Source organism: Papio anubis, chromosome 9, assembly GCF_008728515.1.
Source record: "Papio anubis isolate 15944 chromosome 9, Panubis1.0, whole genome shotgun sequence".
In the NCBI taxonomy this organism is placed as follows: Eukaryota; Metazoa; Chordata; class Mammalia; order Primates; family Cercopithecidae; genus Papio; species Papio anubis.
In genome coordinates, this window is record NC_044984.1 from 71,923,419 (window position 1) to 71,937,842 (window position 14,424).

The 14,424-nt window shown below is 36.2% G+C and overlaps 1 protein-coding gene across 2 annotated transcripts in view; it reads left to right on the forward strand.

Annotated features, from left to right (window-relative positions):
* NAV3 (neuron navigator 3) overlaps positions 1-14,424 on the forward strand; it is a 946,218-nt gene that overhangs the window by 305,849 nt on the left and 625,945 nt on the right. For both annotated transcript variants that reach the window (XM_021923304.2, XM_031651088.1), the window contains one exon: positions 4,328-4,736. In XM_021923304.2, coding sequence (XP_021778996.2) covers positions 4,665-4,736 — 72 coding nt within the window. In that variant the 5' untranslated portion in view covers positions 4,328-4,664. The remainder of the gene's footprint in view (positions 1-4,327; positions 4,737-14,424) is intronic.

The following is a 14,424-nucleotide window of genomic DNA, read 5'->3' on the forward strand; positions in this document are numbered from 1 at the left end:
TTAGGTAGACGAGAAGTTATATCTCATGTAGTTTTGCTTAGCATTGTGCTGATTACTAGTAAGAGTATTCATTTTTACATGTATCTATGGGCCATTTGTCCATCCTTTTTAACTTTTCATGTTTAAATTATTTAAATCATTTTAGAGTCATAGGAAGTGTCAAGATAAGCAAAAAAAGGACAGGGAAGTATTGTGTACCCATTAATTAGTTTACTATGGTGTTAACATCTTGCATAACTATAGTATAAGATAAAAACTAGGAAGTTGGCATTGGTACAGTCCACAGAGTAAGCAGATTCATATTTCACCAGTTTTATAGACACTGAATTGTATATGTGTATTGTCTATGCAACTTAATCACATACGTAGATTCATGTAACCACCCTTACAATCAAGATACAATGCTGTTAACACCATACCACAGGGCTCCTATTTCCTGCCTCTTTTGGACACATCTCAACCTCATCCCTAAGCCACGGCAATGACTAATCTGTTCTTCATCTATATTACTATTTTTTAGAAGCATCTATTCAGATATTTTTGTCTATTGTATTTTTATTACTGACTTTTTAGATATTTTTACATGTAATTATGTATATAACAAGTAACTTTTCCTAGTCCATGAGTTGAATTTATATTTTCTTATTGGTGTATTATGATTAATACAAGTTTTTGATATTATAGTTATTTTTCTTCATGTTCAGTGCTTTTGAGCTCTTGAGAAATTTTCCCCTACCCTCAGATAATGAAGGCATTTTCCCAGAAGCTTTATTTTTTGTCAGATTTATATCAGCAGTCCACCTGAAATTGTTAGTGTGAAGTAGAAGTCAGGTTTAAGTTTTTTCTATCCAACTGACCTGGCATTCTTTTTTGAAAAGACTTTTTCTCCATGGTTTTGCAATTCAACCTTTTATCAAATAAAGTGGCCATATCTGTTTTTTTTTTTTTTTTTTTTTTTTTTCTGAGGCGGAGTCTGGCTCTCTTGCCTAGGCTGGAGTGCAGTGGCCGGATCTCAGCTCACTGCAAGCTCCGCCTCCTGGGTTCACGCCATTCTCCTGCCTCAGCCTCCCGAGTACCTGGGACTACAGGCGCCCGCCACCTCGCCCAGCTAGTTTTTTTTTTGTATTTTTTTAGTAGATACGGGGTTTCACTGTGTTAGCCAGGATGGTCTCGATCTCCTGACCTTGTGATCCGCCCGTCTCGGCCTCCCAAAGTGCTGGGATTACAGGCTTGAGCCACCGCGCCCGGCCGGCCATATCTGTTAAAGTCTGGTTCGGGGATTTCTATGTTCCATTGGTTGAGTTTTCTACCCTTGTTATTATCATATTTTTACTGTTGATTTAAAATATGCCTTAACATCCAGTAGAGCAAATAGTTTTAACTTGTTCTTCTTCATCAGTGTCTTGGATTTTCTTGATTGTTTGCATTTCCATATACCTTTTAGAAGCATCTTCTAAAGTTATAAAGAGAAAAGTGGGGATTTTGATAGGTATTGCATTTAATGTAATAAATATTTTAGGTATGAGTTATTTCTACATTATTGAGTCTTATAATTTCTGAATATGGCACAGCCCTCTATTTATTTAAATCTCTATTTTCTTTTGATGTTGTTTTATTGCTTTATCATAAAGTTTTTACACTCTCTTGTGAGATTTGTTCCAGGGCATTTGATATTTTTAATGCTATTGTAAATAGTGTATTTTCAAAGTTTCATTTTCTAAATATTTGTTGATATTATAAAGAAATATAAAGGATTTTTATATATTGACTTTGTATCCAGAAACGTACCAAACTCACTTATTGATCCTAGTAATTTATCTCTTGATTCTTTAATATTTTCTGTATATATTACCATAACATTTTCAAATAACAGTTTTATTTCTTTCTTTCCAGTGTTTATACTGCTTGTTTGCTCTCCCCATCTCCCTCCCCTTCCTCCCTCATCTCATATTTTCTTGTCTTACTGCATGGTTAGACTTTAAGTATAGTCATATTAGTAGCCACTTGTGTGTTGTTCTTGATCATATGAAAAGTTTTTAACTTTTCACCAATATGTTTAATGTTTGCAGTTTTTTTTTTTTTTTTTGGTGAATACACTTTATCAGATAAAGGAAGATTATGAAAGTCCCCTTCTATTCCTCATTTGCCAAGATAAATTTTAGGTCATGAATCAATGTTTAATTTATCAAATTATATGTCTACACCCATAGAGATGAGCATATAATTTTTCTTGTTTTGTAAATATGGTGAGTTACACTGGTTTATTTTTAAATCTTAAACTAACCTTTATTCCTGGGATAGTATCAATTTGGAATTGATGCATGATTCATTTTATACATTCCTGGATTCAGTTTGCTAATGTTTGTTTAGGATTTTTGCATCTATGAACATCAGTGAGATTAGCTTATAATTTCCTGGATTTTAGCAGGTATCTTTTGTTTTACCATGCCTTTCTTCTTCTCTTGTTCAAAGTGTGTCTCTCATGAGTTTGCTGTATTAGGTAATATTCCTGCACCCTTAATCCACACACTCACACTCATGTTCAGTCAATTACCAATTCTGTCAACTCTGCCTCTTATGTGATGTATCACTCAGTTTGGTCATTCTTTCCGCCTGGTCGGCTCCTACACTAGTTCGGGATGCTATTGTTTATTTCTCGGATTGCTCTAACAATGCCTGTAAGATTTTTCTGGTACAAGTTTGGCTCCCTCCTATTTTCTGTATGGCAGTTCAGGTGAACTGTTAGAATCACAAACCCTATTATAGTGCATGCCTTCTTAAAATTTAGCAGTGGCTCCTCACTGGATTTCTTTCAGCTCCTCAAATTGATCATATTTTCTTATGCCAAAGTCCTTGTCTACGTTGTTTACTGTGCTGGAAACTTTCACAGTAGTGCACAAACTAAAATATCTGCATGGCAGAGCAGAGGTGCTGAAGACAGAACAGGGATTGGGAAAATGATGCCAGATAAGAAAAAAAAAAAAATGTATAGAGAAGTGCAAAGGGCAATTTAGAAGCTGATTTTTCATACGTATTAACATTTAATTTACTGTTGACTTAAAGTATGTTTATCAGTTGTTTTATGCTTGTCATGGCATGTGTTGAGGGATCTGGAGGTGAATTCTTAAAGGGAGCAAGTTGTGCTTGACCCCTGTGCTCAGTGCTGGACAGCACTGTTTATGGGCCTTGTGCAAAGTGCAACCTCTTCTGAAGGAAGTAACCATGGTGCTAAGGAATTTTTGCAGGTGCTAGGTATGGTTAACCTGGCTAAGGTGATACTTGAAGAACTGTCATATAAAACAAATTAAACATATTTTGTGCACATTGATGACTATGAAGATTATGAATAATTACAAATGGACAGAAACCTCCTGAGATGATAGGTTTCTTCAGGAAGTAATTGGTCAATTACAAAGGGAATTTATATATTGAGACAGTGGTGCCAAAACACAGTATGTGGGGCTTCCAGTAGTTTTGGAAGCCTCCTATGTGAGTCTAATGTGCAGACAAGTTGAGGAAGCCCTGCATTAAGGAGAGGTTTCAAGAGTGGTTTTTCTATATCACAAGTATCTAAAAGAGATGAAAAGAATACAGGTGTCCAAGCACTTCTCTGTAGCTTCTAAATTAGCAGAGTTAAGGGTGTACCTCAGAAATCTGTATGTTTATGATTATTCTCAGGTGATTCTATTGTCTAGCTGGCCTTGGAAACCACTGGATTATATGATCCCTTTAAGAAGAAGTACTGTGCATAGTGTATCTATAACCCAGTAAGGCACTTGACAAATTTGTTTATGTTATCCCTGTGGGACAAAATGTGTCATATGAGTCAAGAAGAATACACGTAGGAGAAATAATGGTTTTTTGATGTCAGAGTAATCTGAATTCTAATTATAGTTCTGTTATTTACTAGACTTATAAAAATTTACCCTCTTAATCTTAATTATGTCATCTTAAAATGGAATGATAATAACCGTGTTACAGATCCTTTTCAAAGTCTAAATAAAATTGTCTATGAAAGTTATCAAACTACAACATAATATCTGGCCATATTGGTCTGTCTTCTAAAATTCTGTGGTTCTATACATGCAGAAATTCGAGTGGAACAGTAAATCATATATACATGTTTGATGAGTAGTTGTGTCTTCTTTGTTACTTTTTAGCTTGGTATTTTAAAGGTCATAAGGGTGAAGAATAATGCCATTATTTTTAAGTCAAATATTGCTTATGCCTAAAATATTTTGAAATTTTGAAATAATCATTTATTTTACTAATTGTAACAAAAATGGTGAAAGAGAATTAACTGCGCATTTATTTCTTTAAATCATAGGTTTACAGGAAATCTGTCATTTTTTTATTAAAATGGAAAACCGTGAAGAAAGAAAAAGATAGCAGTTGAAGTTAAAATTCTCGGATGACTATTTTGCTTTTGAGGAGTCAGCATTTAAAAACGATATGCTGATTTGGAAGGTCCTGGGAGTAAACTGCAAACCTTGTTTTTTCCATTCAATCAATGGATTTTTTAATCATTCCTTGGAGTCGATGAAGTTCGGAAACGGTGTGTGATGGGGAACGTGGCGGGCCAGTGTGTTCCTAGAATTTGCATCTTGGATTAGTTTGCTGCTTTTTTGAACAGATTCCATTTTGAAGGGCAAGAACCTAATGTGATGGATTTATCTTCAGAAATGAACAGACATGGGAAGAATCCAGTGAGTCACAAGCTAGAAGATCAGAAGAAGGTAAAAAATATTTCTCTTTGCTTAGTCCTTTTTGTTTATGCTTAAAGAGAACTTTTGAAATTGCAAATGAATGCACCTTATGAAATAAAATAACATACTATTTCACGGAAATCAACCCTGCTGTATAGCAATGTGTTTCTGTGGGTCTGGATTTCATTACCAGTTGGTGATTTTGTTTCTAAAGTCCTCTGAATTTATCCATCCAGTGGGCTGGCAAGGATTCTACTGTATTCTCTCACCCTTGACTTCATACTAGGGACCTATTGAACTGACCTTGTAGGAACAGTTCTCTGAGACACAGGGTGAGGCATGAGTCTCAGGCACCTCTGGAGTAATGGAGCAGGCTAGAGCTCTCCTTAAAGAGAACACCTGCCCTACTGCCATTGGAAAGCATAAGTAGCATTTTAAATTCTCCAATTTCATATCCTTGGGACACATCAACTTAGGCCTTCTGAATTATACAGCTGGCCTGGAAAGAAAATTGTGAGGCAACTGCAAGCTTTGTTTTGATTCTACGTGATGTCAAAAGAACTGATAGAAAAAAGAACTGTGCTAACTTTATTTTAAAAGAAAGGGTTTAGCGAGCTTTTTAGTAAGAAGTGGGGATTGAATACTAAGGGATGCACTTCGACTTTATTTTTCTAGCTTTTTAGAAACTCTTACCTGCTGAATTGCTCCATTGGAGTGAGAAGCACCTAAAGAATGCTTATCAGAAGGGTCAGAGATGGCAGAGAGCCCCACTCATACTGAAATGTATCATCTTTTGCAGTGCTCTTATGGACTCTGTTAGTACAGGATAGGTGTGTGGGGACCCAGTAGCAATGGCGCTCGCAAGAAATGAGAGAAAAGGAAGGAAATTTTTAGTAAGATGTGGATCTAAGGGCCATAACTAAGCTTTGTTTTTACATCTGTCTTAGAAATTTTGTTTACTGTTCACTTCTCACATCCTGAAAAACAACTAGCTAGGTCTTTCACAGTGGTGGAGGTAAGTTTAGAAGAGGCTGTGCTGAGTCAATGGCTTATTAATTTTGTTTCACCAATATGATTAATGCAACTAGCATGGGGCTACAGTAATCCTTTTGTCATTAATAGAGGCAGAAATGCATAGATTGTTTATTCCCAGTTTGGTTCATTTTTTGTGCAGTATAAGTAAATCTCAGAAAATACTAAATACTATAAAATTCAAGGTGCCTGAAATCAATTTTCGCTTTAATGTGGATATAAATTTCTACACAAATACTTGTGTTACGAATAAGTTTGTTGGTGTTACCAAATGTTCAGCCTGCCTTTTTTCCTGCTGGCACTGGGGTGTTTACCCAGAGGAGATGGCACAGTAAATTTCAATCTAAAGCATTCTCTGCAATTTAACTACTAAGAAGCCATTTAATCATCTTTTTCTATCTACATGTTTTTAATGTCCTTAACTCTGATGGCAATTTGGGTACTATATTGGGTGGGTAAAGAGGGAGGGAGGTAATAGGTAAGTGATTAATTACAGGGTTGTAATTTCTGATGGAGATGCTGCTTTCATGACAAAAACGATGAGTACCTCTACCAGTGCTATCTTTTCATTCCCTAAGAGAGATTTTCTGCAAACACAAAAGGGATTAAAGCTGAAGAATGGAATGAATTCTTAAAGTCACTCTAAGGGATTAAAGCTGAAGAATGGAATGAATTCTTAAAGTCATTCTCTGAGTTCTTTGGGTGGAACTTTAAACAGTGTTTTGTAATGACACTTGGTTTACTAGGCCAACTCACACAAAACTGCTCAGCTCATACACAATGTACTAATGGTAATAGAATTTAGACAAATCTTGGAGAACCATAATTCTGTAAGAAATATAAAAATACTATCTTGGTGATGTAGCACATGAAGACCCCCATCTCACTATAGCCTCGCCTTCTCCTTGATAAGGGAATGGAAGAGGAAAGAACGTTTTCAATCAGCAGTATCAAGAGTGGTAAATGGAGTTCTAATGACCTCTTGGCTCCCTCATTGGTGTGGGCACCTAAAAAGTAGCCTTGATGTGCGAGATCTGCAAATAAACCAGAAACTTGATATGTATAGATAAAGATTTAAGATTCAAAATTTTTGAATCTGAAATGTCAGCAGGAACACCTAGTCTCAATGACACAATGAGTCACAATGAGTTTAAATTAAAGAAAAATTGAAATGTAACATCATAAATCTTTGTAGATGAAGCTCTGGCCATGTCCCTGCCACCATGTAATCGCTAGTAGAGATTAGAAGGTCATTTATTTAATTACTTCAAGTGTTTATAGTCCTTCCTGATGAATTAATTTAGCAGACATAGTGTTCCACATTGGTGAAACAGAACGCATTTAGCCTGACTCCTGCTTCATTGAGCGGTGAAGCATCTTTTTAATATTACTGAAAAAGTGTCAACTTTTCATGGTGTTTGCATATTGTACATTCAAAGCAAGGTACATTGAAATGGACTGAATAAGCACCTATTCTAAGCACTACACAACTGATCTCTTATTCAGCCTACAATAAATCACTAGCTTTTGTTAATTTAAGATGTGTAGATTTGTACTTATTATGTTCTACTTCTAAGTAGAAACTCTTAGGATACTGCTTATATGAGTTTGTGAGTATGTGTTCTACCGAATGAGTAGGTGAATGTCAGGGATGAGGTCGGTCATTTATAGGGTGCTCATCATATGTCAGGAACATGCATGACCCCTTTTGGTTTATTAAGATAGTATCTTCCTACAACGATAAAAGCTGCTTTTATCTCCTTAAGAGTTTGGGTCTTGTAAAAATAATTATCTATTCCTTAAATGTATATAAATAAAATATTTTTTAAATATATATACACTATTATTCAAAATGAAAGCATTCAAAAGTGTTTGACTTTATTGGTTTCTTTTAAATAATGCCTTATCACCTTACTAAATCTGAACAGAGGAGCAGATACTTGAAAGTTACAAAGTAGCATATCCACAAATTGTATCTGAAATGCTCTTCATTACAGATCAACTATAGATGTGGATCATATAGGACTTACAGAGAATACTTCTAATAATCTTATAGAAGTTGAAGAAGATACTTTTAAGGATCTCAAATCAGCTTGGATTAGTGTAGGACTAGGTGAAATTTAATGGCTTTTTTCTTATTCTTTGATTTTTTTTTTCATTAGAACTTTCAGTTAGTATTGGGCCATAACCTGGCTCTTGGCCTTCAGGTTCTGGAATGTCCCAGATAGGAAAATTATCATGGCATCTCAAGCTACCTGAATGCCAATAATGAAGTGTTTTATTTTTGATAACATGACTTTTTGACTTTTGTTTGCACAATCAAAGCCAATGAGGTTTGCATATTGCTGTCCACTAATTTTATTGCTTTGTCGGATTATTTCTGCCAAACAAACCCAGAACAGTGAAAGTTCGATAGGTACAAATGATACTGCTATGTAATGAATCATGACCTTGAAATGAAAAGCAGAGCGTAGTAGATTTTACTGTCAGTCTAATTGCAGCAGTTTGCAATTCAGACCACCCTGAAACACTGTTTTATTGCTCCATGAATATTTTGTGTATTAAACCAAAGCATTTGTCATAGTCAATATTTTACGATGTAGTGATAAAAAGGTAGCAGGATACACACTTCAGAATAATGGCCAAAAAGTGCAATAAGTGTTTGGTGATCTGTTGGATGTATTTTGTTGCTCTATTCTCTAAACCAGAAAGAGATGAGCAATATTATTGTGTATATGTAGAGGTGTTTTGCTTTTATGGAAATGTTTTAAGATTAGTACAATCTCAGTTTTTCCCTTCCCCAAATCACATATTTTACATATTCAGTTTGCCAGAGTTATTTTCACATTGCCATGAAAAAGTTCATGATAAATTCCAACACATCACATCTGTCCTATGAGACTTCAGATAACTTCAGAAGTGACATATTCTGGGTATAGTGTTTGAGATGTGAAGAATTATGTAAAATGAGAGAAATTATTGTATTAATTGATATAAAGGAATAATACTGATATTGAAAAAGACTATTATTTTAAGGGCTGCTCCTGTGATTTTTTTTTGGACTTAAAATCAGGTTTAAGCGGAGGGTTAGAGAAAGCATCATCTTCAAGTAGCAATAAGTGCTTCATCAATGTCAATTCACATAGACCTGTTTTGTTCTTTCTCTTTCAACTGACATCAAACAGAAGTGTGGTCCGGGCATGGATGTCTGCATGTGACTATGTTAGGTTACTTTAATAATTTTCCTGGAAACATCACCCACTTATGATTGCCAGAGCTCTACAGAGTAGAAGTACTTTATCAATTTAAAGCTAGCCTGGTTCTTGTTGCTATTTATTTCGTTTAGTGTGCTGATTCTTTTCACTTTATTTTTGCATTTTCTTCCAGTGATGATAAAATAACATTATATAAAAGTCAAAAAGTGTTCTTCAGATTATTCTTGCAGATGTAGACGACTTAAGATTGTTTATGTTGGAAACTAAACAAAACTCTGTTTTCTTTTTTTTTATTATAGTTTATATTCTGGGGTACATGTGCACAACGTGCAGGTTTGCTACATATGTATACATGTGCCATGTCGGTGTGCTGCACCCATTAACTCACCATTTACATTAGGTATATGTCCTAATGCTATCCCTCCCCCATCCTCCACCCTACAACAGGCCCCGGTGTGTGATGTTCCCCTTCCTGTGTCCAAGTGTTCTCACTGTTCAATTCCCACCTATGAGTGAGAACATGCGGTGTTTGGTTTTCTGTCCTTGCGATAGTTTGCTGACAATGATGGTTTCCAGCTGCATCCATGTCCCTACAAAGGACATGGACTCATCCTTTTTTATGACTGCATATTATTCCATGGTGTATATGTGCCACATTTTCTTAATCCAGTCTGTCATTGATGGACATCTGGGTTGGTTCCCAGTCTTTGCTATTGTGAATAGTGCCACAATAAACATACATGTGCATGTGTCTTTATAGCAGCATGATTTATAATCCTTTGGGTATATAGCCAGTAATGGGATGGTTGGGTCAAATGGTATTTCTAGTTCTAGGTCCTTGAGGAATTGCCACACTGCCTTCCACAAAGGTTGAACTAGTTTACAGTTCCACCAACAGTGTAAAAGCGTTCCTGTTTCTCCACATCCTCTCCAGCATGTGTTGTTTCCTGACTTTTTAATGATCGCCATTCTAACAGGTGTGAGATGGTGTCTCATTGTGGTTTTGATTTGCATTTCTCTGATGGCTAGTGATGAGCATTTTTTCATGTGTCTGTTGGCTGCATAAATGTCTTCTTTTGAGAAGTGTCTGTTCATATCCTTCACCCACTTTTTGATGGGGTTGTTTTGTTCTTGTAAATTTGTTTGAGTTCTTTGTAGGTTCTGGATATTAGCCCTTTGTCAGATGGGTAGATTGCAAAAATTTTCTCTCATTATGTAGGTTGCCTGTTCACTGTGATGGTAGTTTCTTTTGCTGTGCAGAAGCTCTTTAGTTTAATTAGATCCCATTTGTCAATTTTGGCTTTTGTTGCCGTTGCTTTTGGTGTTTTAGACATGAAGTCCTTGCCCATGCCTATGTCCTGAAAGGTTTTCTTCTAGGGTTTTTATGGTATTAGGTCTAACATTTAAGTCTCTAAACCATCTTGAATTAATTTTCGTATAAGGAGTAAGGAAAGGATCCAGTTTCAGCTTTCTACTTATGGCTAGCCAGTTTTCCCAGCACCATTATTAAATAGGGAATCCTTTCCCCATTTCTTGTTTTTGTCAGCTTTTTGTCAAAGATCAGATGGTTGTAGATGTGTGGTATTATTTCTGAGGGCTCTGTTGTGTTCCATTGGTCTATATCTCTGTTTTGGTACCAGTACCATGCTGTTTTGGTTACTATAGCCTTGTAGTGTAGTTTGAAGTCAGGTAGCATGATGCCTCCAGCTTTTCTCTTTTGGCTTAGGATTGTCTTGGCAATGCGGGCTCTTTTTTGCTTCCATATGAACTTTAAAGTAGTTTTTTCCAATTCTGTGAAGAAAGTCATTGGTACTTAATAGGAATGGCATTGAATCTATAAATTACCTTGGGCAGTACGGCCATTTTCACGACATTGATCTTCCTGTCCATGAGCATGGAATGTTCTTCCATTTGTTTGTGTTCTCTTTTATTTCATTGAGCAGTGGTTTGTGGTTCTCCTTGAAAAGGTCCTTCACATCCCTTGCATGTTGGATTCCTAGGTATTTTATTCTCTTTGAAGCTATTGTGAATGGGAGTTCACTCATGATTTGGCTCTCTGTTTGTCTGTTATTGGTGTATAAGAATGCTCGTGATTTTTTTCACATTGATTTTGTATCCTGAGACTTTGCTGAAGTTGCTTATCAGCTTAAGGAGATTTTGGGCTGAGACGATGGGGTTTTCTAAATACAAAATCATGTCATCTGCAAACAGGGACAATTTGACTTCCTCTTTTCCTAATTGAATACCCTTTATTTCTTTCTCCTGCCTGATTATCCTGGCCAGAACTTCCAACACTCTGTTGAATAGGAGTGGTGAGAGAGGGCATCCCTGTCTTGTGCCAGTTTTCAGGGAGAATGCTTCCAGTTTTTGCCCATTCAGTGTGATATTGGCTGTGGGTCTGTCATACATAGCTCTTATTATTTTGAGATACGTTCCATCAATACTGAATTTATTGAGAGTTTTTTGGCATGAAGGGCTGTTGAATTTTTTCAAAGGCCTTTCTTTAAAGAAAATATGATCGTAAGTCCATAAAAAAAGAAAGTTTAGTGAGGATAGATCTAGCCCTAATATTTGTTGATTTTCTTTAAAAAATGGCCTCATTAAATGAGGCTATTTAATTATTTTTGTAAATCTACCTCACTTCCTTATTTAGTGTATATTACAATAAGTTATAGGGACCATGAAGGATGATGAGGTTTCTAAAACCACATCATATCATTTATTATCAGCCAGTCCTGAAGCACAGCTCTAGTGAGAATGAATTGTAGTATCAGTTTCAACAAAAGTGGTTACTCATTCGATTGTTGATTATCTAAACTTTTCATTTTGGAAACATAGTCATTTTATAATGTTATTATATAAATCTGGAATTAATGTGCAGACATAAATATGAACATCAAATTCCCAAAGAAACTCATACTGTAATTGTAGCATACTCGGATGCAGATTAAGACTATTCCTAATTTCTACCTCTGCTTCATTCTTCTATAAGATGATTCGACGAACAGCTGTCTCCCAGATACTTCACCTGGCATCCTCTAAGGATGAATTAGATAAAGCGACTCTTTTTCCACTCAGAAGTGATTCTAGAAACTTCTTTCTCAGATTTGAACTTGGATAGAACCTCTTTTCATTTTTTTCTCCACCATGTCATACAAATCTAAAAATTCATGTGGTGGCCTTTTGGACCTGGCAGCACACATTTTTGAAGTATATGGACTTGGTATAACAGAAAAAAAACTGGAAATGGATAGAAGTGAATGGGACATATGCATACTTTATGGTTTCACCATTTTGTTCTAGACTAGACTATGTGCTTTCTTCTGATTGGTGGATTTAAGATGTCAATAGATCTAGTGAGCCTATATCTTCATAAAAATGAATAGATAAAGTATACAGTCCCAAGATACATAACACTCAATATATTTTGAACATTTTGAAGGCAGAATTGCATGAAAATCTCTGAGTATTAGTTGCCATTAATTATGACTGTAATTATAATTATACTAATTATTATGAACATTTAAAGTTTTCTCAGTTTTAATTCTGATTTTTCTTAAGTCCCTTCCTCTGTCTTGATACTAACATGTGAGTTCTGGCTTTTATCATTTCATAAAGGAATGAATATACTAAGACTAACATTTTTCTTCTAAAATATGTCCCATTTGTTTCTCTGGATAGCAGATTGCCTGCTGGTGAGCCGGGCCATCTGATTTAATAGCAATAAGAGAGGGTGGACAAAAATTTTTGTGGTTTTATTACACAGGGACTGACTAATTGTCTCCAAGATTGATTCTATTTCAGGAATATGCAATGCCTGGGATAAGAATTAAATGAAACAAAGCCAATTTAATGATATGTTACAAAAGTGATAGACATAAGAAATTCTGCCTATTTTTACATATAATTTTTTACAGTATGACTGAAAAGTTAAAAAAAATCAATATATTTGATTTTCCAAGTATATTCTGAGGACCAACAGCATCACTGTCACCTGGGAGCTTATAAGAAATACAAAGTCTCAGGTCCTACGTTAAACCTATTGAATGGGAATGTGCATTTTAAGATCCCCAGGTGACTCTAATGCACAGCAATATTTGAGAACCCTTGCCCTACTGACTGTTTCTGAGAGCACCCCAGGAGGATTAAGTTTTAGTTACTCACCATTGTGATGTGTTCAATGAGGTGGCCTTTATTTTCTATCTTCTGGTTTCTGTCTCCCTAACTCCCTTCCCAGTATTTCCTGGAATCATCAGCCAAATAAATTACTTGCACTTGGATCATTGTTTCGGGATCTGCTCTCAGGAAACCTAAACTATGACATTCTATATCTAGAGTTTCTGGTATTCAGATTTGTTTCAGTCAGCTAATGTTGGACTCTGTTAGCACAGCTGTTTGGAATTTAAGCTTTTCAAGAATTCTTTCATCCTTATTATTCATTTCTATTTTATTCTTGGATATCCTAAGTGTATACCCAGACTAATGATAATATCAACACTTGTTCAGTATGGTCGGTCATTTTTAAAAATAAACAGGCAATTTATGGGTGACCCACACAAAGAACAGCTGCTGCCATCACTCACGCCCTCTCAATTGTTGATGTCCTTTGCAACTGACATTGTCACAAGCAAGCAGCTGCTGACAGAGCTGCCAGTCCCTCTTTCCACGTCCTACCTTTATTCTATTCATTAAAAAACAAACAAGACACAATTAGGAGACATTTATTGAATCAGATATTTGGTGCTTGGAATCTGGGGTGGGTTTTCAGGCAAAATTTTTCTATTCATTCCTCTCTCCTTCTTGGAGTTCCCTATGAGGAAGCTATATATCCATGAAACAGTGACTAAATGGGAAAAAATGACTGGCATTATAAAAAGAGGATGTGTAGGAATGTCTCTAACTCTCCTAAAAGTGGATCATTTCGAAAAATCTGGGTTTTTCGCATCCCTCAAAGCTGGAATCCCCACTTCACTGAGCAAACCAAACATTAACCAAATTAGTTGTGTGGATGAAGAGGGACAGAGCTTGCCTAAAGATGGGGACCGGGTTAGTTGAGTGTGTCACCAATGAGCAATACATTGAAAAGAAGTGGTGGTGCCCATGACCCTACCTTACTTTGTTTTGTGCTGCAGGAACAGACTGTGTCATCTATAAGAAATAGAAATTCCTTTGCTCACAGTTCTGGATGCTGGCAAGTCCAGTGCTGAGGTGCTGGCACCTGGTGAGGGCCTCTTGCGGCATCATCACAGAAGAGGCAAGAGAGAGCTAGAAAAGAGCAAATGGTGGCTGAAATCACTCTTTTACAACAGCACCAACCCAACCATGAGGGTGGAGCCCTCAGCACATAATTACCTCTTAAAAGTCCCACCTCTTAATACTGTAATAATGACAATTAAATTTCAACATGAGGCCGGGCGCGGTGACTCAAGCCTGTAATCCCAGCACTTTGGGAGGCCGAGACGGGCGGATCA